This window comes from Schistocerca cancellata, chromosome 8, assembly GCF_023864275.1.
Source record: "Schistocerca cancellata isolate TAMUIC-IGC-003103 chromosome 8, iqSchCanc2.1, whole genome shotgun sequence".
Lineage (NCBI taxonomy): Eukaryota > Metazoa > Arthropoda > Insecta > Orthoptera > Acrididae > Schistocerca > Schistocerca cancellata.
Genome location: NC_064633.1, coordinates 281,496,230 through 281,524,224, shown reverse-complemented (window position 1 = coordinate 281,524,224; position 27,995 = coordinate 281,496,230). Strand labels below are relative to the sequence as shown.

Genomic DNA, 27,995 nt, shown 5'->3' with positions numbered 1-27,995 from the left:
TGAAGGTACGTCAAGAAGGGTGGCATGAATGCTCACAGGTTTGTTTCATCCATGGGAGAATGTCACAGAGATACTGAAGGAACTGAACTGGAATACTCTTGAAGATAGACGTAAACTATTCTGAGATTGAGTCTATTGACAAAGTTTCAAGAACTAGCTATAAATAATGATTGTAGGACTGTGCTACAATCCCCTACATATTGCTCGCATAGGGATTGCGAGAACAGGATTACAGTAATTATTGCATGCAAAGAGGCATTCAAACAATCATTCTTCCGCAAGATAGTTATTCTTCCTTTTCTACATATGTGAATGGAATGAGAAGAAATGCTAATAACTGGTACTGTGGGACATGAACTCTGCCATGCACCTCATGGTGGCTTGCAGAGTATAGATGTAGATCTAAATGTAGATGTAGATGTTTACATGTATACAAGACATGTTAAATGACTGTGGTGCGCAGTTTGAAATAATCTGAGTTTTAAATTAGTTCCTCAAATTAACTCAAAGTAGTATTTTATTTTCTATAATAACGTACAGAAGGGTATGGTTGAGAATTATGAATTATTTAGGAATAGAGGAGATGACTCTTCAAAAGGTAGAAGCACTGTGTCATCGATAGGTATACAATCAAACATACACAGCTTGTCTAGCTTTTGAAATGCACTTCCTTTTTCTACTGTAGGAAAAACGTGCACAAAAACACACACACAATAATTTTTTATCTACTAGACATTTCTGACCACTTACTACATTCAGGCAATTTTATGTAATAGTTTCACTGTTAGATAACTTACATCAGTTGTAATTTCAGTTTGTTGTGATCATGCAAAACCAGAGATGAAAACAGTAACTTTTTTGTGTTAGTGTTAAATTACTTGTGATATGAGGTCTGTTCAAAATTTTTTTAATTTTGTGCCATTGTTGAGTTAAATTGAAATGTGGTTCGCATCCCTGCATATGCCTGTGTTCAGTGTGTAACTGCCGGAAGTTTCAGTGTTGTATGTCTGTCAGTTATTGTTCAGTGCTGTATTGAGTATAACAACGTGTTTCACAGTTTGCAAATTTATGTTCAGTGCTGTACTGAGTAGAACATTGTGTTGCACAGTTTGTGAATTTTGAGACAGCAGAGTAACAGGAGCAACATGTCTGCATTAAATTTTGCTTGTAACTCGAGAAAACCTTTACAGAGACACACCAAGTGACAAAGGAAGCCTACAGTGATGAGTGATTAAGCCATAATTGGTGTTACAAATGATTCACACACTTTAAAAATGGCTGGACAGAAGTTAAAGATGACTCTCGTTCAGTACGCCCTTCGACGTCTACTGACGACTCTCATTTCAGGAACGTCAACAAAACTGTGCATGCCAATTGGAGACTGACTTTATGAGAGGTTGCAAAAGAATGTAACATTTCAGTTAGATAATGTCTGAAGTAGTGATACAGCATCTTCGAATGCATCATGTTTATATCGAGTTCATCCCACGGCTCATGAGCCAAGACCAGAAACATATTTTCCTTGAAATCTGGGAAGAGCTTTTGGATTGTACAAATGAGAACAAGATGTTCCTAGAGAATTGTTACAGGTGATGAGACGTGAGTCTAAAGTTATGATTTTGAGATCGAGATTCAACCCTCACATTGGATCGGGAAGGGTTCTCTAAGACCAAAACAAACCTCTCAGGTCAAATGTCAAAGCCTTGCTGATAGTTTTCTTTGATTCTGAGGGACTAGTTTGTCAAGAATTCATGCCATAGGGTCAAATTGTTAATGGATGGGACTTGATGTGAAGCCTGTGAGAAAATGTGAGAGTGGCCTGAAATGTGGTGAGACAATTTATGGCTCTTGCACCACGATAATGCACCCACACATTCATCCCTGTTGGTGTGTGACTATTGCACAAAAGATGAAATCACTGTGCAGTCTCATCCACTGTAATCTCCAGACCTGGCACCTGTGGACATTTTTTTATTGACAAAATTGAAAACCCTGTTGAAAGGACGAAGATCTGCAACAATAGATGAGATAAAAGAAAATTCACAGACAGTACTTTGCACAATCCAGTAAGAGGTGTACAAAGACTGATCCTGGAAGTGGATATGGCATTGGGGAGTGGTGTATCAATTGTGGAGGAGAGTATTTTGAAGAAGACCATACACAATAAGAAAAAAACCTAAGCATAGAAAAATTTGTGGACAAAGTTCTGGAATTTTTTGAACAGACCTCGAACAGGGAAAAACTGATAAAAGATGCATAGGAACTGCATTTTTTGTGTACGGATGCAGGGGGAGTTGGACACTGTCTGTAAATATGTGGAACTCTAAATGTAAACGTAGACTTCCGTGGCTGTTGTCACAGTCAATAAAATTCTTCTGGGTTTGAGGCCGCATTGTTGTTGTTGTTGTGGTTTTCAGTCCTGAGACTGGTTTGATGCAGCTCTCCATGCTACTCCATCCTGTGCATGCTTCTTCATCTCCCAGTAACTACTGCAACCTACATCCTTCTGAATCTGCTTAGTGTATTCATCTCTTGGTCTCCTTCTATGATTTTTACCCTCCACACAGCCCTCTAATACTAAATTGGTGATCCCTTGATGCCTCAGAACATGTCCTACCAACCGATCCCTTCTTCTAGTCAAGTTGTGCCACAAATTTCTCTTCTCCCCAATCCTATTCAATACCTCCTCATTAGTTATGTGATCTACTCATCTAATCTTCAGCATTCTTCTGTAGCACCACATTTCAAAAGCTTCTATTCTCTTCTTGTCCAAACTATTTATCGTCCATGTTTCACTTCCATACATGGCTACACTCCATACAAATACTTTCAGAAACGACTTCCTGACACTTGAATCTGTACTCGATGTTAACAAATTTCTCTTCTTCAGAAACGCTTTCCTTGCCATTGCCAGTCTACATTTTATATCCTCTCTACTTCAACCATCATCAGTTATTATGCTCCCCAAATAGCAAAACTCCTTTACTACTTTAGGTGTCTCATTTCCTAATCTAATTCCCTCAGCATCACCCAACTTATTCGACTACATTCCATTATCTTCGTTTTGCTTTTGTTGATGTTCATCTTATACCCTCCTTTCAAGACACTATCCATTCCATTCAACTGCTCTTCCAAGTCCTTTGCTGTCTCAGACAGAATTACAATGTCATCGGCAAACCTCAAAGTTTTTATTTCTTCTTCATGGATTTTAATACCTACTCCGAATTTTTATTTTGTTTCCTTCACTGCTTGCTCAATATACAGATTGAATAACATCGGGGAGAGGCTGCAGCCCTGTCTCACTCCCTTTCCAACCACTGCTTCCCTTTCATGTCCCTCGACTCTTATAACTGCCATCTGGTTTCTGTACAAATAGTAAATAGCCTTTTGCTCCCTGTATTTTACCCCTGCCACCTTCAGAATTTGAAAGAGATTATTCCAGTCAACATTGTCAAAAGCTTTCTCCAAGTCTACAAATGCTAGAAACGTAGGTTTGCTTTTCCTTAATCTAGCTTCTAAGATAAGTCATAAGGTCAGTATTGCCTCACGTGTTCCAATATTTCTACGGAATCCAAACTGATCTTCCATTCGTCTGTAAAGAATTCATGTTAGTATTTTGCAGCCGTGACTTATTAAACTGATAGTGCGGTAATTTTCACATCTGTCAACACCTGCTTTCTTTGGGATTGGAATTATTATATTCTTCTTGAAGTCTGAGGGTATTTCGCCTGTCTTGTACATCTTGCTCACCAGATGGTAGAGTTTTGTCAGGAATGGCTCTCCCAAGGCCATCAGTAGTTCCAATGGAATGTTGTCTACTCCGGGGGCCTTGTTTCGACTCAGGTCTTTCAGTGCTCTGTCAGACTCTTCACGCAGTATCTTATCTCCCATTTCATCTTCATCTACATCCTCTTCCATTTCCATAATATTGTCCTCTAGTGCATCGCCCTTGTATAGACCCTCTATATACTCCTTCCACCTTTCTGCCTTCCCTTCTTTGCTTAGAACTGGGTTTCCGTCTGAGCTCTTGATATTCATACAAGTGGTTCTCTTTTCTCCAAAGGTCTCTTTAATTTTCCTGTAGGCAGTATCTATCTTACCCCTAGTGAGATAAGCCTCTACATCCTTACATTTGTCCTATAGCCGTCCCTGCTTAGCCATTTTGCACTTCTTGTCAATCTCATTTTTGAGACATTTGTATTCCTTTTTGCCTGCTTCATTTACTGCATTTTTATATTTTCTCCTTTCATCAATTAAATTCAATATTTCTTCTGTTACCCAAGGATTTCTACTAGCCCTCATATTTTTACCTACTTGATCCTCTGCTGCCTTCACTACTTCATCCCTCAAAGCTAACCATTCTTCTTCTACTGTATTTCTTTCCCCCATTCCTGTCAATTGTTCCCTTATGCTCTCCCTCAAACTCTGTACAACCTCTGGTTCTTTCAGCTTATCCAGGGCCCATCTCCTTAAATTCCCACCTTTTTGCAGTTTCTTCAGTTTTAATCTACAGTTCATAACTGATAGATTGTGGTCAGAGTCCACATCTGCCCCTGGAAATGTCTTACAATTTAAAACCTGGTTCCTAAATCTCTGTCTTACCATTATATAATGTATCTGATACCTTTTAGTATCTCCAGGCTTCTTCCATGTATACAACCTTCTTTTATGATTCTTGAACCAAGTGTTAGCTATGGTTAAGTTATGCTCTGTGCAAAATTCTACCAGGCGGCTTCCTCTTTCATTTCTTCCCCCCAACCCATATTCACCTACTATGTTTCCTTCTCTCCCTTTTCCTACTACCGAATTCCAGTCACAACTATTAAATTTTCATCTTCCTTCACGATCTGAATAATTTCTTTTATTTCATCATACATTTCTTCAATTTCTTCGTCATCTCCAGAGCTAGTTGGCATATAAACTTGACTACTGTGGTAGGCGTGGGCTTCGTGTCTATCTTGGCCACAATTATGCATTCACTATGCTGTTTGTAGTAGCTTACCCGCACTCCTATTTTTTTATTCATTATTAAACCTACTCCTGCATTACCCCTATTTGATTTTGTATTTATAACCCTGTATTCGTCTGACCAAAAGTCTTGTTTCTCCTGCCACCGAACTTCACTAATGCCCACTATATCTAACTTTAACCTATCCATTTCCCTTTTTAAATTTTCTAACCTACCTGGCCGATTAAGGGATCTGACATTCCACGCTCCGATGCATAGAACGCCGGTTTTCTTTCTCCTGATAACGACGTCCTCCTGAGTAGTCCCCACCTGGAGATCTGAATGGGGGACTATTTTACCTCCAGAATATTTTACCCAAGAGGACGCCATCCTCATTTAACCAAACAGTAAACCTGCATGCCCTCGGGAAAAATTACGGCCGTAGTTTCCCCTTGCTTTCAGCCGTTCGCAGTACCAGCACAGCAAGGCCATTTTGGTTAGTATTACAAGGCCAGATCAGTCAGTCATCCAGACTGTTGCCCCTGCAACTACTGAAAAGGCTGCTGCCCATCTTCAGGAACCACACGTTTGTCTGGCCTCTAAACAGATACCCCTCCATTGTGGTTGCACCTATGGTACAGCTATCTGTATCGCTGAGGCACCAGAAGAATTTTATTGACTGTCGAATTCTGTTGGTGAAGGTCAATATGCTCTAGGCTGCTGTCATTGGCTGTGGTCACATTAGGGCACCTGTGTCAGATGCTTTGTGACCTCTGAAGCCCATAACATCACCTGGGATCCCCTGCTGCCACTGAGCCTTCTGATTCAAACATTCCAGCTGGTTGACTCTTACCTGAAGGTAACTGGTGAACAGTGGCGGGGCAGAAGTCTCTGGGAGGAAGGGGAAATTGGAAGTTAGCCACACAAGTGCCCCCTTACTTATTAACAACAGATTTGGGGTATTGCCTGCTGCTAAAAGTACATATGAGCCAGCACTGAACAACTCACCTGTTGGGACTGTGGCTGATGTCCCTGAGAGGTCTGGACAAGAGCAGAAGGTGAGATTGCTTGTCACTGGGGGTTCCAATGTTAGACTGATGATGGAGTTCCTCAGAAAAATAGCAGGTAGGTCAGGAAAGAAGGCTAGTGTCAACTCTATTGCTTGCTGGTGGGGGTGTCTTGTCTGAGACATGGACAAGGCTCTGCCAGGAGCAGCTGAGAGTACTTGGTATCCCCAGCTGCAAATCAATGGCTTACAATGGCCTGAATAACACCTACTGCTTCGATTGGGAGGCCATACTTTGTTCCCCCCCACGAACCATGGACCTTGCCGTTGGTGGGGAGGCTTGCGTGCCTCAGCGATACAGACGGCCGTACCGTAGGTGGAACCACAACGGAGGGGTATCTGTTGAGAGGCCAGACAAACATGTGGTTCCTGAAGAGGGGCAGCAGCCTTTTCAGTAGTTGCAGGGGCAACAGTCTGGATGATTGACTGATCTGGCCTTGTAACATTAACCAAAACGGCCTTGCTGTGCTGGTACTGCGAACGGCTGAAAGCAAGGGGAAACTACAGCCATAATTTTTCCCGAGGACATGCAGCTCTACTGTATGATTAAATGATGATGGCGTCCTCTTGGGTAAAATATTCTGGAGGTAAAATAGTCCCCCATTCAGATCTCCGGGCGGGGACTACTCAGGAGGACGTCGTTATCAGGAGAAAGAAAACTGGCGTTCTACGGATCGGAGCGTGGAATGTCAGATCCCTTAATCGGCCAGGTAGGTTAGAAAATTTAAAAAGGGAAATGGATAGGTTAAAGTTAGATATAGTGGGAATTAGTGAAGTTCGGTGGCAGGAGAAGCAAGACTTTTGGTCAGGTGATTACAGGGTTATAAATACAAAATCAAATAGGGGTAATGCAGGAGTAGGTTTAATAATGAATAAAAAAATAGGAGTGCGGGTAAGCTACTACAAACAGCATAGTGAACGCATTATTGTGGCCAAGATAGACACAAAGCCCATGCCTACTACAGAAGTACAAGTTTATATGCCAACTACCTCTGCAGATGACGAAGAAATAGATGAAATGTATGATGAGATAAAAGGAATTATTCAGGTAGTGAAAGGAGATGAAAATTTAATAGTCATGGGTGACTGGAATTCGTCAGTAGGAAAAGGGAGAGAAGGAAACATAGTAGGTGAATATGGATTGGGGGGAAGGAATGAAAGAGGAAGCCGCCTTGTAGAATGTTGCACAGAGCATAACTTAATCATAGCCAACACCTGGTTCAAGAATCATAAAAGAAGGTTGTATACCTGGAAGAATCCTGGAGATACTAAAAGGTATCAGATAGATTATATAATGGTAAGACAGAGATTTAGGAACCAGGTTTTAAATTGTAAGACATTTCCTGGGGCAGATGTGGATTCTGACCACAATCTATTGGTTATGAATTGCAGATTGAAACTGAAGAAACTGCAAAAAGGTGGGAATTTAAGGAGATGGGACCTGGATAAACTGAAAGAACCAGAGGTTGTGGAGAGTTTCAGGGAGAGCATAAGGGAACAATTGACAGGAATGGGAGAAAGAAATACAATAGAAGAAGAATGGGTAGCTCTGAGGGATGAAGTAGTGAAGGCAGCAGAGGATCAAGTAGGTAAAAAGATGAGGGCTAGTAGAAATCCTTGGGTAACAGAAGAAATATTGAATTTAATTGATGAAAGGAGAAAATATAAAAATGCAGTAAATGAAGCAGGCAAAAAGGAATACAAACATCTCAAAAATGAGATTGACAGGAAGTGCAAAATGGCTAAGCAGGGATGGCTAGAGGACAAATGTAAGGATGTAGAGGCTTGTCTCACTAGGGGTAAGATAGATACTGCCTACAGGAAAATTAAAGAGACCTTTGGAGAGAAGAGAACCACTTGTATGAATATCAAGAGCTCAGATGGCAACCCAGTTCTAAGCAAAGAAGGGAAGGCAGAAAGGTGGAAGGAGTATATAGAGGGTTTATAGAAGGGCGATGTACTTGAGGACAATATTATGGAAATGGAAGAGGATGTAGATGAAGACGAAATGGGAGATAAGATACTGCGTGAAGAGTTTGACAGAGCACTGAAAGACCTGAGTCGAAACAAGGCCCCGGGAGTAGACAACATTCCATTTGAACTACTGATGGCCTCAGGAGAGCCAGTCATGACAAAACTCTACCATCTGGTGAGCACGATGTATGAGACAGGCGAAATAGCCTCAGACTTCAAGAAGAACATATTAATTCCAATCCCAAAGAAAGCAGGTGTTGACAGATGTGAAAATTACCGAACTATCAGTTTAATAAGTCACAGCTGCAAAATACTAATGCGAATTCTTTACAGACGAATGGAAAAACTGGTAGAAGCCGACCTCGGGAAAGATCAGTTTGGATTCCGTAGAAATGTTGGAACACGTGAGGCAATACTGACCTTACGACTTATCTTAGAAGAAAGATTAAGAAAAGGCAAACCTACATTTCTAGCATTTGTAGACTTAGAGAAAGCTTTTGACAATGTTAACTGGAATACTCTCTTTCAAATTCTGAAGGTGGCAGGGGTAAAATACAGGGAGCGAAAGGCTATTTACAGTTTGTACAGAAACCAGATGGCAGTTTAAGAGTCGAGGGGCATGAAAGGGAAGCAGTGGTTGGGAAAGGAGTAAGACAGGGTTGTAGCCTCTCACCGATGTTATTCAATCTGTATATTGAGCAAGAAGTAAAGGAAACAAAAGAAAAATTCGGAGTAGGTATTAAAATTCATGGAGAAGAAATAAAAACTTTGAGGTTCGCCGATGACATTGTAATTCTGTCAGAGACAGCAAAGGACTTGGAAGAGCAGTTGAACGGAATGGACAGTGTCTTGAAAGGAGGATATAAGATGAACATCAACAAAAGCAAAACGAGGATAGTGGAATGTAGTCAAATTAAGTCGGGTGATGCTGAGGGAATTAGATTAGGAAATGAAACACTTAAAGTAGTAAAGGAGTTTTGCTATTTAGGGAGTAAAATAACCGATGATGGTCGAAGTAGAGAGGATATAAAATGTAGACTGGCAATGGCAAGGAAAGCGTTTCTCAAGAAGAGGAATTTGTTAACATTCAGTATAGATTTAAGTGTCAGGAAGTCATTTCTGAAAGTATTTGTATGGAGTGTAGCCATGTATGGAAGTGAAACATGGACGATAACTAGTTTGGACAAGAAGAGAATAGAAGCTTTCGAAATGTGGTGCTACAGAAGAATGCTGAAGATAAGGTGGGTAGATCACGTAACTAATGAGGAGGTATTGAATAGGATTGGGGAGAAGAGAAGTTTGTGGCACAACTTGACTAGAAGAAGAGATCGGTTGGTAGGACATGTTTTGAGGCATCAAGGGATCACAAATTTAGCATTGGAGGGCAGTGTGGAGGGTAAAAATCATATAGGGAGACCAAGAGATGAATACACTAAGCAGATTCAGAAGGATGTTGGTTGCAGTAGATACTGGGAGATGAAGAAGCTTGCACAGGATAGAGTAGCATGGAGAGCTGCATCAAACCAGTGTCAGGACTGAAGACCACAACAACAACAACAACAACTTTGTTCCTACAGGTAACTGACTGCTTTGGATGAAGACAGCAAGCCTTGTCCATGGGATGGAAGCAGAACTGTTGTCTTGCAGCATCATTCCTAGAACTGATTGTGGTCCTCCGGTTTGGAGCTATGTGGATGGCTTAAACCAGAAGCTCACACAATTGATAATGGTCTTGACCTACACTTTTGGGTGGAGTGTTGTAGGACCCCTCTTAACAGGTCAGGCTTGCACTACATGCAAGAAGTGGATTTTAGGGTAGCTGATTAAATATGGCATGCATGTCTGAGTTTTTTTAGGACAGAGAGATCACCCCCTTATACCCTATAAAATGTTTCCTGGTTCCAGACAGAGTAGGATTTGTGATAATGGTTTGGAGAAAAAAATGTTGGTGTAGTATTAGTTAACTGCAGGAGTGTCTGTGGGAAGGTTCTGGAATTAGTTTCACTTATGAATGGTCATAATGCCCACATAGTATGAGGCGCAGAAAACTGGCTTGAACCATTTGTTAATAGAAGTGAAATTTGACACTCAGTTTGTAATGTATATTGCATGTTTACAGCCATAAAAATACAATAATATCAAAATATTAGTGCAGATTCATAATGCAAAATAGTTTGAGTGAAGATAAGCATTAAAGATGGATCAAATGTGATCATCAGATGCTTTAAAGACCTCCTGTCTTAGCAGTGGTTGTGGCAGTACATTTGAGGTGAAACTTAAAGAATATATTTTGTATAAATTTTCAGATCATTCTATAGTACACGATGGGGTAAATAATAGTGGCCTGGAGAACAGAGTTCCAGGATACAAAGAAATGTGGCAGATGAAAGGAAATACAGTACTAACCTGACTATAGCAGATGTTTAAAGTGACCACCATTTATCTCTTAGTGCCTTTGGACCATGGTTAGCAAGTTGCTGAAGGCAGATCAAAGCTCGGTTGCTGGAATTGCTACGATCTTATCTGAAATGTTCTGCTGCAGTTCTCGAAGACTATGAAGGTTGTTGCAATACACCTTAGACTTGAGGGATCCCCAAACAAAGTAATTGCACACTGACAGATCAGGTGGCCTCTGCTAACAACTCTACATTGTGCAAATGTGCTCCAAGGTACGGCTGGCTGTGAGGGCAGTTGCTCCATCATGTTGGAAGTAACTGTAGGTCTTTTTGCCTCCATTAATGCTGCCACAAATGGTTTCGAAATGGTTCACTTTTATTTGCTCCAGTCTGATTAGGAGAAGTAGTAGGGACAGGAAACCAGGTGAAATTGTTTTACATACCTTACCAGAAAACTACCTTGAACAGTTAATTAGAGAACTGCCTGGTCAAGATGAAATGTTGAACATGCTGCTGACAAACAGACCTGAACCTTTTGACTCAGCTTTAGAACAAGCAATCAGTGATCATAAGGTCATTACAGCTTCACTATGTTGTTGTTGTGGTCTTCAGTACTGAGACTGGTTTGATGCAGCTCTCCATGCTACTCTAGCCTGTGCAAGCTTCTTCGTCTCCCAGTACCTACTGCGACCTACATCCTTCTGAATCTGCTTAGTGTATTCATCTCTTGGTCTCCCCCTACGATTTTTACACTCCATGCTGCCCTCCAATACTAAATTGGCGATCCCTTGATGCCTCAGAACATGTCCTACCAACCGATCCCTTCTTCTGGTCAAGTTGTGCCACAAACTTCTCTTCTCCCCAATACTATTCAATACCTCCTCATTAGTTATGTGATCTACCCATCTAATCTTCAGCATTCTTCTGTAGCACCACATTTCAAAAGCTTCTATTCTCTTCTTGTCCAAACTATTTATCGTCCATGTTTCACTTCCATACATGGCTACACTCCATACAAATACTTTCAGAAATGACTTCCTGACACTTAAATCTATACTCGATGAATCTATACTCGATGTTAACAAATTTCTCTTCTTCAGAAACGCTTTCCATGCCATTGCCAGTCTACATTTTATATTGTCTCTACTTCGACCATCATCAGTTATTTTGCTCCCCAAATAGCAAAACTCCTTTACGACTTTAAGTGTCTCATTTCCTAATCTAATTCCCTCAGCATCACCCGACTTAATTTGACTACATTCCATTATCCTCGTTTTGCTTTTGTTGATGTTCATCTTATATCCTCCCTTCAAGACACCATCCATTCCGTTCAACTGCTCTTCCAAGTCCTTTGCTGTCTCTGACAGAATTACAATGTCATCGGCGAACTTCAATGTTTTTGTTTCTTCTCCATGGATTTTAATACCTACTTCAAATTTTTCTTTTGTTTCCTTTACTGCTTGCTCAATATACAGATTGAATAACATCGGGGAGAGGCTACAACCCTGTCTTACTCCCTTCCCAAAGACTGATTCCCTTTCACGTCCCTCGACTCTTATAACTGCCATCTGGTTTCTGTACAAATTGTAAATAGCCTTTCACTCCCAATATTTTACCCCTGCCACCTTTAGAATTTGAAAGAGAACATTCCAGTCAACATTGTCAAAAGCTTTCTCTAAGTCTACAAATGCTAGAAACGTAGGTTTGCCTTTCCTTAATCTTTCTTCTAAGATAAGTCGTAATGTCAGTATTGCCTCACGTGTTCCAGTATTTCTACGGAATCCAAACTGATCTTCCCCGAGGTCGGCTTCTACTAGTTTTTCCATTCGTCTGTAAAGAATTCGTGTTAGTACTTTGCAGCTGTGGCTTATTAAACTGATTGTTTGGTAATTTTCACATCTGTCAACACCTGCTTTCTTTGGGATTGGAATTATTATATTCTTCTTGAAGTTTGAGGGTATTTCTCCCAGTTCATACATCTTGCTCACCAGATGGTAGAGTTTTGTCAGGACTGGCTCTCCCAAGGCCGTCAGTAGTTCCAATGGAATGTTGTCTACTCCGGGGGCCTTGTTTCGACTCAGGTCTTTCAGTGCTCTGTCAAACTCTTCACGCAGTATCTTATCTCCCATTTCATCTTCATCTACATCCTCTTCCATTTCCATAAAATTGTCCTCAAGTGCATCACCCTTGTATAGACCCTCTATATACTCCTTCCACCTTTCTGCTTTCCCTTCTTTGGTTAGAACTGGGTTTCCATCTGAGCTCTTGATGTTCATACAAGTGGTTCTCTTCTCTCCAAAGGTCTCTTTAATTTTCCTGTAGGCAGTATCTATCTTACGCCTAGTGAGATAAGCCTCTACATCCTTACATTTGTCCTCTAGCCATCCCTGCTTAGCCATTTTGCACTTCTTGTCAATCTCATTTTTGAGACATTTGTATTCCTTTTTGCCTGCTTCATTTACTGCATTTTTATATTTTCTCCTTTCATCAATTAAATTCAATATTTCTTCTGTTACCCAAAGATTTCTACTAGCCCTCATCTTTTTACCTACTTGATCCTCTGCTGCCTTAACTACTTCATCCCTCAAAGCTACCCATTCTTCTTCTACTGTATTTCTTTCCCCCATTCCTGTCAATTGTTCCCTTATGCTCTCCCTCAAACTCTGTACAACCTCTGGTTCTTTCAGTTTATCCAGGTCCCATCTCCTTAAATACCCACCTTTCTGCAGTTTCTTCAGTTTTAATCTGAAGGTCATAACCATTAGATTGTGGTCAGAGTCCACATCTGCCCCTGGAAATGTCTTACAATTTAAAACCTGGTTCCTAAATCTCTGTCTTACCATTATATAATCTATCTGATACCTTTTAGTATCTCCAGGCTTCTTCCATGTATACAACCTTCTATCATGATTCTTAAACCAAGTGTTAGCTATGATTAAGTTATGCTCTGTGCAAAATTCTACCAGGCGGCTTCCTCTTTCATTTCTTAGCCCCAATCCATAATCACCTACTATGTTTCCTTCTCTCCCTTTTCCTACACTTGAATTCCAGTCACCCATGACTATTAAATTTTCGTCTCCCTTCACCATCTGAATAATTTCTTTTATCTCATCATATATTTCTTCAATTTCTTCGTCATTTGCAGAGCTAGTTGGCATATAAATTTGGACTACTGTAGTAGGTGAGGGCTTCGTATCTATTTTGGCCACAATAATGCATTCACTATACTGTTTGTTGTAGCTTACCCGCATTCCTATTTTCCTATTCATTATTAAACCTACTCCTGCATTACCCCTATTTGACTTTGTGTTTATAACCCTGTAGTCACCTGACCAGAAGTCTTGTTCCTCCTGCCACCGAACTTCACTAATTCCCACTATATCTAACTTTAATCTATCCATTTCCCTTTTTAAATTTTCTAACCTACCTGGCCGATTAAGGGATCTGACATTCCATGCTCCGATCCATAGAACGCCAGTTTTCTTTCTCCTGATAACGACATCCTCTTGAGTAGTCCCCGCCCGGAGATCTGAATGGGGGACTATTTTACCTCCGGAATATTTTACCCAAGAGGACGCCATCATCATTTAATCATACAGTAAAACTGCATGCCCTCGGGAAAAATTACGGCCGTAGTTTCCCCTTGCTTTCAGCCGTTCACAGTACCAGCGCAGCAAGGCCGTTTTGGTTATTGTTACAAGGCCAGATCAGTCAATCATCCAGACTGTTGCCCTAGCAACTACTGAAAAGGCTGTTGCCCCTCTTCAGGAACCACATGTTTGTCTGGCCTCTCAACAGATACCCCTCCGTTGTGGTTGTACCTACGGTACGGCTATCTGTATCGCTGAGGCACGCAAGCCTCCCCACCAACGGCAATGTCCATGGTTCATGGGGGGGAGCTTCACTATATATGGCTGAAAATAGGAATATAAAGAAAGGAGGGAAGATCTTTCTGCATAGTGAGAGCAACAAGAAGCATATTTCATATTACCTGAGCTGTTAAGATGAAAATTTCATCTCCAGCACTAAAAATGTTGAGTATCAGTGGATAAGTTCAAGAACGTTGTACAATGTGCTTTAGAAAGGTATGTGCCAAGTAAACTTATAAGGAGTGGAAGGTGCCTGTTGTGGTTTGAGAGGCATGTGGGGAAAGCTGCTACAAAAGAAGAGAGAGCCTCACTGCAAAATCATTTCATTTCCATTGCCATTGAATCTTTGGCTAGATTTATTTTATTAACTTATAAAAAATAAATAAATTAATTAAACTTTGGCAAAGCCCCAAGCAAAAATTGTAAAATATTAAAAAAGTAAATAAATAAATTAAATGTAGCCAAGCCTCACAGGCAGCAAAAATGAAACAAAACCAAAACTGTTGTAAGAAGAGGTGTGCATAAAGTGTTCAACAAATTTGAAAGTAAAATTCTGTCTACCAGTTTGACAGAAAACACTAAGAAGTTTCAGTCTTATATTAAACTGATAAATGGATCAAACCCATTATCCCCAACCACTCTGTGACCATAATGGCATCAAGACAGAGGATGACACAGGTGAGATTTTCTTGCTAAACATCCTTTTGAAAACACAGAGCAAGAGGAGGAGTTCCTGGCAAATTTCACAGGAGTCAGCATCCAGGGTACCCATCATGCACACATCTTCCGATAGCCAAGCAAAGCAGTAATGTGACCCACATGTTCTTGTGAAATGCTGATTGTGCTTGCAGTTTCTCCTTGAGTGATACGTTGATTGTACTGAATCAATCTGTCAACATTTTGCTTGTGAAACTTGGTGTTTGCTGTCACAGGACGTCCAAATCTTTTTTTGTCATGCAGGTCAGATGTTCACCCCTCAATATTCTTTAAACTTACTCACCCAATAATGCACAGTACTCACATCAACACAATCACAATAAACTGCTTTCATTTTCTGATGAATCTCCTTTGGGGTTACACCTTCTGCTGTCAAGAATTCAATGACTGCATGTTGCTTAAATCACATTGGCCGACCATCTGCGCAGGGTTCCATACTTTACACTGTAACAATACAACTGTTCAATGCTGAAGCTTCCCACCAACTGGAGCTGTGGAGATGAGGCTATGGAACAAGCCAGTACCTGCCGCATACCAATGCTACCGACTGTTGGAGAGTTACGAAGGTGGAGGCATTACTTTCCAGTCAACCCTCATAGAATATGCTTTAAGTACTTGGCCCTCCTCTAGCAGCAGTGTACCATATGTTTTGAAGAATGAAGTGTTCATGATGACTGGAAAAAAGCATGGTTAATACCATTTCCAAGTAGGGTCATCGGACAGGTGCACTAAACTATAGGACTGTATCTCTGATGACAGTCTGTTGTAGAATTTTCCAATATGTTTTATGCATATTCTTTGACTTTATGAAGGCTGTTAATACAGTCCCAAATGTCTGAGTAATAACAAAATATGACTGTACGGAATGTCATTGTGACCATGTGATTGGATTGAAGAGTTTATAGTAAACAACACACAGCATGTCATTTTGAAATGAGAGAAGTCTTCAGGCATAAAAGTAACTTTGGGAATACCCCAGTAGAATGTCATAGGATCATTACTTTTCACAGAATATATAAATGACATAGTAAACAATGTTGGAAGTTCCATGAGGCTGTTCATGGATGAGACTGTTGTATAGAGAGAAGTTGCCACATTAGAAAAGTAGTGAAATGCAGAAGACCAACGCTTGATGCAAGGAGCGTCAATGAACATTCAACATAAACAAATGTAATGTATTGTTTATACATAGACAGGAAGACCCCTTTATTGTGTGATTACGCAATTGGAGAACAATCACTGGAAGCAGTTACTTTCATAAAATATCTAGTAACATGTGTGTGGAATGCGTTAAAGTGGAACAGCCAAAAAAAACTGGTTGCAAGGTAGGCAAGGCAGATGTCAAACTCCTGCTCTAACATTCTTATGCATTAATGTATTTTGGATTATTCTAGTTTCTTTGGCAGAACTTTAGGGACAACAGTTTCAAAGACCTTGAATGAATCTAAATATAATTTTATGTTGTTATCATATTTCTAGTGACTGAAGTACCACTTCTGTTTACTTCACTATCACTAATTTTGGTTATTCTGTACACTGACTACTGGGAAACCAGCTCTGCTTTGCTGAGGAGGTTGAATTTGTTTTGGTAATTCATTAGTCTGTCTTTCACAACTGATTCTTCAATTTTTGAGAATTTTGAAAGCACAAATATAGCTCGGTAATTATCCATGTCCTCTGCTATACTTTTTTGTAGAGGAGTTATGACATTTGCTTGTGGTGGTGGTAAGTTCCTATGGGACCAAACTGCTGAGGTCATCGGTCCCTACATTTGATTGTCTTAAATACTCCAGGAAGTTGACTTGAAGGGATGCATTGATTATGTTAGGTAAGGTAGGTTGTAGGTATCTGTGCATACATTCAGTACACAGAGTGACAGTTATTTACAGCTGCTAATACTTTATTTTGTAATGTTTGTACTATTTTCCTGACATCAAGCTCTGTGCAGTAACAATATAATTTTGCTTGCTACCTAATTTCAGTGAATTTTTGTTTTAACTCTTCTGCAATACTAGAAAAATATTCTGTACAAACTTTTGGAGTTTCTGTGGATCATTTACTGACCTATTCCTGTACTTTGGCTGAAAGTTATTACGCTTCTGTGTGTTTCCTCCCATTTTACAATCTTCCAGATAGGTTTGATTTTTTTCCTTCAGAATTAAATATTATTTTATCATTACAACTGCTCAATATATCTGTTTTATAGGGAATTTACATAATAAGGACATAGGAGGACTTTTGAATATCTGAATTTAAACTAAAGGTATCTGATGTTATAAATACAAGACAACTTCCAAGCTGAGAATGAAATTTATATTAACTGTTTTCTTTATAATACACCATCTCTGCATAAAAGATTGATGAAATTAATGTACTACTAACTGAGGAGCTGAAGAATTTGGAAGTCTGAGTAACCTGCCCTTCCTTCCTTGTTAAATTTCCCCAAACTATCCTCTCTGTGGAAGGAACTGTTAGCTCCAAAGGCTAGGTAGTGTGTAATTTATTGATATGTCTGTTGGCACTACTAGACATTTTAACACCTGAAGGTAAGTTTTGAACAGAAATTCTGTGTTGTAACTTAATAGCACTGTTTGATACAAATATGGGTAATTGATTAAACTGTAATAACATACACACTTTATGTAAGTACTATTATAGTTCATTGGACAGCTACATCAATGAAATATTTGTTATAACTCTAAACATAACATAAAACCAAGCTTATAAATTTAAATAAGGCATACAAAAGAATAAGAAATCAAGAGGATTTATTTCTTTATGTATCCTTTTATTCCATGACTGAGCAGAATCAAAGGTACTATAAATATGGCCTCAAGTATTTTTAGTTGCTTAAAATCTTTGGTTGCTTTTCTGGTTACATAAGTTTCAAGTCCATGTGAAATGTCCATTCTCAAACAATACCATTGTGTTTGTGAACATCACAATTCGTTCACAACTTTTACATCTGTACATTAACTTAGTTTAAAAGAATGGAAGTGTTTTCCAAAGACTGGAAGTGTTCTCATCATGTAAATACAAAATGAGTGAAGTACTGTACATTAAACATTGCTAAGGCAGGTTTACATGGCTTCTTCATTCTGCTTTAATTGGCTTTGTTGAATAAGCTTTCAGTGTCTTTCTTGAAATGTTATTGAGATGTCTTAAGATTTTGTGTTTTATAAGATAATTATATTTTTGTTTTTCTCAGAAAATATAAGCAGAATGACAGGAGCAATATCAGAGGTATTGAGTCAGTCACACTGCTCCTCACGTTTATTATATTGTAGATAACTGCTCATTTTGTAAAAAAAGATGTAAATACATATTATATAAACCAATAAATAGATAAAGAAATCCTGATCTTGATTTAGATAAGTAGGCAGCCCAAGAAATAGCTAAGGTAATAAGTGTTATATTTTGATTATCAGTGGACACTTGTGTTTCCTTTGAACTCAAGAATAAACCTTGCATTTTTGTTTACAGTGGTTTTTGTTATTTACAGAGACACTTGGTTCCTTACCTTTGCCTGAAGTGTTTGGTCCAAAATATGCAGTTGTTGGCAGTACTGTAGCAATGTTTTGCAATGTTACAACATTGGCATCAGCTCAGCTTCTACAACTGAAATGGATAGTATTGAATGAGACTTACATTAAGGTAAGCCATTGTCTGGCACTGTAGTTATGTAAAGGACAGTGCCATAGACTAAGCTTCAGGTGTGTAAAGTGATGTTCAAGTAGGATAAAAACCAGATATCTAAATTTATGGTTTCAGTGAATGATTTAGTTCATCTTCTTTGTATAACTCCAAAACAGAGAGAAGAAAGAAAAGCTGCACTTGTGTGTAGACAGAAAATGGCTGTTTTACAGCTAACCAAAGGCTGTAAGGGATAGTATTTATCTTTTATTTTAGTTACATAGTCCAGTGATCTATTAGAGTGTGTAGGCATGTAAAAGTGTATGCAGAATGAGTCAAAACATGTATTACATTTATGGATGTCATTTACATTACATTACTTTAGATAAATATAATGTGCATCTCATTAGTTTACATACATATCATTTACAATTACACAAAGAGAAAAAGGCCCTAATTATGATTGATGGAACACAATTAAGAGATCACTAAAAATCAGTGTGTTTTATCTAGAAAGAAAGAATAGTATTAGAAGTTCTAGAGCATGAGCAAAATGTTAGTTTTACCTTGTACAACAAGAACTGGAATAGGAAAAACATTGTGGGAAGTGTTCAGTTTGTATGTGTTTAAAATATAATCCACATAATAAAAAGTTTTTTCAAGAGAAAACTCTTTTAATTTACTTTTGAATGGTTAATGAACTTGTAGGAACTTACTGTCACTTGGAAACATGTGTGGCAGAGTTGTTTTGAGCATATCAGCAGTATAAACAGGAGAGAGGATGGAGCCTTGGGGAACACTTGAGTGGATGGAGGATACAGGAATACGTTTTTGTTAATAGTGGCAAAGTGTGAGTAATTATACTGGAAGTGCATAAGCCTGAAATTTGAAAATGCTATCAAAATGCCATACAATGTCATAGGCTTTCTCCAGGTCGAGGGAGATAAAAATAGGGTTTGGCAGGAGAGGGGTGGGGGCAGGGTGGCTATAAGGATATGAGGTCTTGGTAGGAATGTGGGCAGATATAGCATCTCAAAATGACTGCTGCAGGAAGAATGTGGCATGAGAGATCTCTAGATCTCTTACTGCTGCTGGAAGACCAATGAGAGGTTTTCAATCTGGATGTCTAAGCGGCATTCCAGCTAGTGTGGTAGTAGTCTTGGATAACCTGTGTATGGAGATTGAGATGGGTTGCACTGGGAAGAGACAGGATGCAGAGGATGGTTAAGAGAACAGGTAAGTGGTCACTCCCAATTGGGTTGAGGACGACTGCAGTGAGGTGTCCAAAGGGGTTGGGAGAAGCTGATATGATATCTGGAGTGGTGTTACTATCAGGATGGATGTATTGTGGGGTGGAGAGAATGTCACTTTGGAGGGAGTCTGTAAACTGATGTTGGAAAATGTGGATGTGGGTAGGAATTCATAGTGGACGAGGTGGTTAGGTCAGATGTGGGTGATGACACAGGTAAAGGTTAAGGTTTTGAAGAAGAGAGTAAGGATAAGGTGTTCAATGGGAATATTCTATAAGGTTTTGAAAGTTGTGGCTAAACAGGGATGTTCTTTTAGTAGTCATTTGCAGCTTTGCCTCTGGCCAGTGATGTAGGGTATAGGGAGAGATTCAGATGGAGTGATATGATTGGAGGAAAGTCTCATATACAAGCAAGGCATGGATTTTTGTTCTGAGACAGGATATGCATAAAGAGCGGTTTGTTTGTTTAGATGGAATGTGTGTTACAGAATATGATTTATAATGCTGTCCCACCATGACAAAGTATTGGGAGTGGTTTGCATGGGTAAGGAGTAGAGGGGAATTTAGACTAGGGTGTCAAGGCAGGTGAAGACAAAGTGGACCTGTTTGTGTGAGTAGGTGGCTTGGGTATTGAGATGGAAGATGGAGCAGGCAGTAAGGGAGGTTTGTTGAAAGGTATGTAGGCAATGAAATCTATGGACATTTGGCTATATGATCAACACGAATTTTATAATGTCATCAACAGTGGGAGGTGGGTGAAGGGAATAGGCTTATCAGTGGGACAATCTGGGACAGTGAGTTCAGTTTCTGGCAGGTTGGGGTTTGGCTTCCCATTTCATGGAATAGGTGGACTGGGAGGTGATGCAGGTATTGATGGTAGGAGGGGAACCAAAGTTAGGGCACTGTTTAAGAAAATGAGGGATGTTACACTGTGGACAGGTTGGTAGGTTTTGCCATTGCCTGTGAGGTAATCATTTTAGTGGAAATGTTTTTGACACTGGGACAAATGATAACGAGATTTGGAAGTTTCAGCCTTGTGGCAGCAGTAGTACATACATCAAGAAAAGTTTCGCATCACCTTGGTTCCAAGTGTTCTGGAACCTGTATGGAAAATTGGAATAGAGATCAACATAAAAATCATTTCTGCCCTTTTTAGTGCTCATGAAAATCACACATTGCATGTTGTACCACCATACAGTGAGACCTTCAGAGGTGGTAGTCCAGATTGCTGAACATACTGGCTGCTCTAATAACCAGTAGCATATCCTCTTGCATTGATGCATGCCTGTATTCATCATTCATCAAGTTCATCAAGGCACTGTAGGTCCAGATTATCCCACTCCTCAATGGCAATTCAGCATAGATCCCTCAGAGTGGTTGGTGGGTCACCTCGTCCATAAACAGCCCTTTTCAATCTATCCCAGGCATGTTTGATAGGGTTCATGTCTGGAGAACATGCTGGTCACTTAAGTCGAGTGATGTCGTTATTCTAAAGGAAGACATTCACAAGATGTGCAGGGGGGTGTGAATTGCCATCCTTGAAGACGAATGCCTTGCCAATATGCTGCTGAAATGGTTGCACTATCAGTCAGAGGATGGTATTCACGTATCGTACAGCTGTTATGGTGCCTTCCATGACCACCAACGGCGTACCTCAGCCCCACATAATGCCACCCCAAAACAGCAAGGAAACTCCACGTTGCTGCACTCACTAGACAGGGTGTCTAAGGCGTTCAACCTGACCGGGTTGCCTCCAAACACGTGTCAAGCGATTGTCTGGTTGAAGGCATATGTGACACTCATCAGTGAAGAGAAAGTGATGCTAATCCTGAGTGATCCATTCGGCATGTTGTTGGGCATATCTGTCGTGGTTGCAAAGATAGACCTCGCCATGGATGTCGGGAGTAAAGTTGTGCATCATGCAGCCTATTGCACACATTTTGAGTCATAACACAACATCCTGTGGCTGCACAAAAAGCATTATTCAACATGGTGGCATTGCTGTCAGGGTTCCTTCAAGCTGTAATCCATAGGTAGAGGTCATCCACTGCAGTAATAGCTCTTGGGTGGCCTGAGCGAGGCATGTCATTGACAGTTCCTGTCTCTCTGTATCTCCTCCATGCCTGAACAACATTCCTTTGGTTCACTCCGAGACGCCTGTACACTTTCCTCATTGAGAGCCCTTCTTAGCACAAAGCAACAATGTGGACGTGATCAAACTGCGGTATTGACTGTCTAGGCATTATTGAACTACAGATAATATGAGTTGTGTACCTCCTTCCTTGTGGAATGACTGGAACTGATTGGCTGTTGGACCCCCATGTCTAATAGGTGCTGCTTATGCGTGGTTGTTTACATCTTTGGGTGGGTTTAGTGACATCTCTAAACAGTCAAAGGGGGACCATGTCTGTGATACAATAGCCACAGTCAACATCTATCTTCAGGAGTTCTGGGAACTGGGGTGATGCAAAACTTTTTTTGATGTGTGTATATCAGGGCTCACTCTTTAATGCTCTTATGGTGGGGGCAGATTCAGTAAAAACATGGACAAGTTAAGTGAGGCCAAGGTCACATTTATCCAGAGGCCTTTCTGGACTTCTACATTATGTGGTTTTTCGGTTCAGATTCCACTTCCACATAAATGATTTCGTGGATAATCTTTGTGATCACTGTGGTGAGGATTGAAGTGCAGCAATGAGGTTGAGGTTGTTTTGTCCATGTTGTGGTGGTGAAAGATGGTATGGAAATGTGGCGGATTTTGGAACAGAGGTCAGTGCAGAATTTGTGCTCCAGGGACTTGAGTTATACTGAGTATTTCCTTGGGATGTGTTGGACTTGGAAGTTTGGTACGTGTTTTTTGATGTTGAGGGTAAGGGATTTGGGTTTGAGGAATTTTGCATGTGGGTTGGAGAGGATTAAGGCATGAACGTCAGGGAGGGAGGTGTGGGGGTTGTGTCCATGTATAGAGTTTTATCCATAAAGTATTCAGTAGGAATATGAGAATGAGTATAAAACATATTGTCCATAAATAGTTAAAAACCAGGGATTGCTTATGCAATGTAACTAATGAATTAGGAGTAAGTAGCTACCAAAGATGAGGTTTCCTGCAAATATTATTCCACAAAACTTCAAAATAGCGAAATAAAATCAACTGTTGTGTTATGCTTCTGTTGCTTGTCATTGTCAAAAGATGCCAGAACTTGTGTAAGTGTTCTTAATTCAATTACATTACCACTCTTGGTGTCAGACACAATGGATCCTTAAATTTGCCGCTTCTGAATTGTTCTGTGATGCTTGTCAAGTGTCACAATATCTGTTCAATGTCTAAAATGTCTGCAAAAATACACAAGGAATGCAAAAACTTGCATCGTCACAATTTTATTTTCACACACACTCACACACACACACACACACACACACACACACACACACACACACACACACACACACATCTCCCAAATTTCTGCCTAAAGTGAACTTTCAAATTAAGTGCCCCAAGGCTATTTTCATGCCTAAATAGTTACAAATAATATGCTAAACAGACAGTTGACATTTCATGTTAGACCTAAATTAGGCAAAACTAATCAGACCTGGCATATAACTTCACAACTCATTTGTTGGCTAAAATACTATGCTAAGTAGGCAAGTGCTCAAACAAGTTGGCAGTCTGAATTATTGTCAGTACTGGAAGAATGTAATTAATTCCATTGTTTAAGTTTACACTAGGTGTAAGGCACAGTATAGCCTCAAATTAAATATTTTCACATCTAAGTTGTTCTGTGGTGCTTGTCAAGTGTTACAATGGTATCTCCACATTACAAAAAGATGGTTTTGGCATTTCAGTCTGGGGCTATGTTATTAATGGTTCATGGAATGAACTGTCATTATCTGAGTTTTTACAAGTACTTCAGTAATTTGTCCCTTTAGTAATCACCATTTTAGGGAGAAGAAGATAATGCATGAATATAGTTGATGTTATTAATAGGCTAATATTGCTTTTTATACACATTTGAACTAGGGCTACTGGGGATTAAGTACGAAACAAACTTTCAAAGAATTAAGCAATTTACCAATTAGAACTATGGTGCTGAGGATCACTACACTGTTTACAGACTGTATTTCCTATAATCATCTACTAAATAGTAAAAAAAAATCTAATAAAAATATGTATTTTAAAAACACACAACATAGCCAAATACAAACAAACTGCTGAAATACTATTTTAGAAAGGAATGAAGGAAGAGTTTTTATGAGATCATTTTTGCAATGTAGCACTACATATTTTTGTAATACATGAGAAAACTTCATAATATGAAATTTTTGCATTTAATGTAGCCAAAGACAATGGTGAACCAGACACAGATGAGAGATTGATAGAGGAAAATACAATTTTTGCATCAGAATAAAATTATTTATCATAACTGATAACAGTTAAGAGTGACACACACATGAACATGCCCATTGTTGTATTACAAAAGTATGATTACAGAGCTTATTGACACTATTTAAATAAATTAAGAGTTACTCAATGACCCTAGTTCAATTTTTGTATCCCACATTGAATTCTACAAAATACAAAAACATGATTCTACAGCACTGCAAAACACCTAAGCCCACCACTGCTAATGTAAGTTAAGACTTCCACTGTAAGAGAATTAGCAAAGTAAACCAGTTTCCCTACAGCGTTGTCACTGACAACTTCTTATGCTCACCAAAAGCAGTTTCAGCTAGTTCACCATTCATATATACATTTACCCAAGATTGGGATGCATTTCGCATACCGTTATACTCAGTATGCCTACTACCAGCAGACACTTTTAGTTTATATATCTAATGGTGATTGTCCGTACCAGTAACATAAACTCCAAGGAAGCTGTAGCTGCTGAAACATACAGGGAACACTTTCAATTATTTATTGCACAAGAACCAAACTTTGTACAGATATCATACATATGTCAGTTTTTAGAGAAGCCCTGAAAGTTTTTTTAATGTATTCCATCACAGCATAGTTTGGTAATTTGCTGATAGTCAGCACTAGTCACAAACGTGGTGCATTAAGGTGTGGAGTGACCTTTCTGTGTGTTGGAGTTCAACAAAAGCAAGTGTGCTACAGCTGTTCAACGGATGTTTAGAACCAAGTACAGTAAGAAGCCACCAACTAACGATGGCCATTTACCACTGGTACAACAAATTTGTTATGACAGGTTGCTTGTGAGTGGCAAAGAAAGTGGATGTCCCAGTGTGAGTGAAGTGAATGTGGAATGCATACGAGGGACATTCATAAGAAGTCCAAAGAAATCGGTGTATCATGCATTCCATGAACAAGAATTTGGTGTGTCATGCATCCCACGAACTCGGAATGGCTCCAATGACAGTGTGGAAAGTGCTGCGACAGAAGCTGTCTATAAAACCATTCAAATTCAAGCTAGTGCAGAAGCTCAATGATGACAACAAAGACAGGTGTTTTGAGTTTTGTTCGCAGTTGCAACTATTGAATGAGAATGAGGATGGCACTGTTGATTGCTTAATTTTCAGCGACGAAGCCACTTTTCACATTAATGGGAAAGTGACCAGGCATAATTGTCAAATCTGGGGTACAAAGCATCTGCGCAAATGCATTGAATTTGAGCACTATTCCTCTAAGGTAAATGTTGTTTGCGCCTTGTCACATTGAAAACTGTATGGGCCATCCTTCTTTGCCGAGAACACTGTCACTGGATATTCCTACTTCGAGATGTTGCAGCAATGGCTGATGCCTCAAATGAAATTGGACTCTCTGTTCATCTTTCAGCAGTATGGGGCTCCACACCATTTTCATCATGAATTTCATGGGTACCTGAACACGGAGCTGCTGCATCAATGGATCAGCTGTGCTACAGAAGGGGATAGCTGTTTCATGAGATGGCTTCCCCGATCACCAGATCTCACTCCGTGTGACTTTTTTCTGTGGGGACACATTAAAGATCTGGTGTATGTACCACCTTTACCACATGATGTAGCACAGCTCTGGGAGAGAATACGGGAAGCAACAGCCACAGAATATGGGAAGCACAGCCTGCTGTGTCATCTACACACTTCACGAATATTCCACTACATTCTTTCTCCGTCTCTCATACAAAACCACCTTGAACGACATTTTAGGATTTTGTTCACTGCCTAGGGCTACATAAACCCATACTGTGGAGCACAGAGTACAGTTCCTACAATGCACAGTCCTCCACTTCGACATTGCGAATTCCCAGTTCATTCTCAGTTGACAGTATATTCAGTTAATATCTGTTATTGAGTACACTTGTAAAAATCGTTATCTTGTGGCAATATTATTCTATGTTTACCAAATTGTAAAATTAAACTGTTGATTCTAAAAGATAGAACAGAGCATTGGCTTAAATGTGTTGCAACAAAGTCTTACATCAAAAATTCAAAGGTGATTCACCCAGAAGATGCAGCATCAGCCTCAAAGATTTCCAATCAAAACTATGAGATTCAAGAAAATGGTGTACTGACTTGAAGCCTGACAATTTGCCTTCTGCCGCCGAGCAGTGTGTCAGCAGTGCACAAGTAGCAGCAAGTGGCTTATTTAGTGTTCGTATAAGTGTAGTAGTCAAGTTGAAAATTTGAGTGTCTCAGCACACTTGTTTAGTTAAATCCGTCAAATCATTGTGTAGTTTCGTAATTATCAGGGGCAGATTTGCATTTTAATATCTGTGACGTGTAAAGTCGCGTAGTCGTCTGTCATTTGTTTATTTCTTTCAAATAGTCTTTGTACATTACTGACAGTACATTTAGCCTTCTGCTGCTGAGCAGTGTGTCAGCAGTGCGCAAGTAGCAGCATTACTGCATTTACTAGGCAGTCTTTTATTTTAATAACCATTTAAATTTTGTGTCGAATTGTTTGTGCTCTCTGTAGATTAGTTCAGACGTCCTTTGCACAACAGTATTTAGCATGGATAGGGACTGCGACTGCTGTGTTTGGCTGCGGGCTGAGTTGGCGTCCCTTCTCTCCAAGCTTCAGGCAGTGTTGGCTTCAGTCACACAGCTTGAGGCTGTTGCCAATGGGCATAACTGTGGGGGTCTGGACGGCGGTTTGTCAGGGATGGAGAGCTCGTCCCACGCATTCCCCGATCGGACTACGGCTGTGGCTGCCCGGGATACTGCCCACATTGAGGCTGACCCCTCACCCGTGGTAGAGTGGGAGGTCATCTCAAGGTGTGGCAAGGGGCGAAAGACATTCTGGAAGGCTGAACGAAAGGCCTCTCCAGTTTGTCTGACGAACCTGTTTCAGGCTCTGTCTCCAGCTGACACTGATCTTCGGCCAGACATGGCTGCTTGTCCTGTTCCAGAGGTTGCCCCTCACTCTGCAAGATCCGGGTGGTCGCAGAGGGTGGACTTACTGGTAGTTGGGAGCTCCAACGTCAGACGCATAATGGGGCCCCTTAGGGATATGGCTGCAAGGGAGAGGAAGAAAACCAATGTGCACTCCGTGTGCATACCGGGGGGAGTCATTTCAGATGTCAAAAGGGTTCTTCCGGATGCCATGAAGGGTACAGGATGCACCCATCTGCAGGTGGTCGCTCATGTCGGCACCAATGATGTGTGTTGCTATGGATCAGAGGAAATCCTCTCTGGCTTCCAGCAGCTATCTTATTTGGTGAAGACTGCCAGTCTTGCTAGTGGGATGAAAGCAGAGCTCACCATATGCAGCATCGTCGACAGGACTGGCTGCGGACCTTTGGTACAGAGCCGAGTGGAGGGTCTGAAACAGAGGCTGAGACAGTTCTGCTACCATGTGGGCTGCAGATTCCTCGACTTGCGCCACAGGGTGGTGGGGTTTCGGGCTCCGTTGTATAGGTCAGGAGTCCACTACACACAGCAGGCGGCTACACAGGTAGCAGGAGTTGTGTGGCGTGGACTGGGCGGTTTTTTAGGTTAGGTGGCCTCGGGCAAGTACAGAAAGGGCAACAGTGTCAAAAGGTGAGGGGCAAAGTTAGGACATGCGGGGACCAAGGAGCAATTGGTATTGTAATTGTAAACTGTCAAAGCTGCGTTGGTAAAGTACCGGAACTTCAAATGCTGATAAAAAGCGCCGAAGCTGAAATTGTTATAGGTATGGAAAGCTGGCTGAAGCCAGAGATAAATTCTG

At 40.3% G+C, this 27,995-nt stretch overlaps 1 protein-coding gene across 2 annotated transcripts in view; it reads left to right on the top strand.

Moving 5' to 3' along the window:
• The window catches only part of LOC126095731 (mast/stem cell growth factor receptor kita-like), a 296,078-nt gene that overhangs the window by 105,838 nt on the left and 162,245 nt on the right, over window positions 1-27,995 (top strand). For both annotated transcript variants that reach the window (XM_049910501.1, XM_049910500.1), the window contains exon 6: window positions 18,473-18,624. In XM_049910501.1, the coding sequence (XP_049766458.1) occupies window positions 18,473-18,624 (152 nt within the window). The remainder of the gene's footprint in view (window positions 1-18,472; window positions 18,625-27,995) is intronic.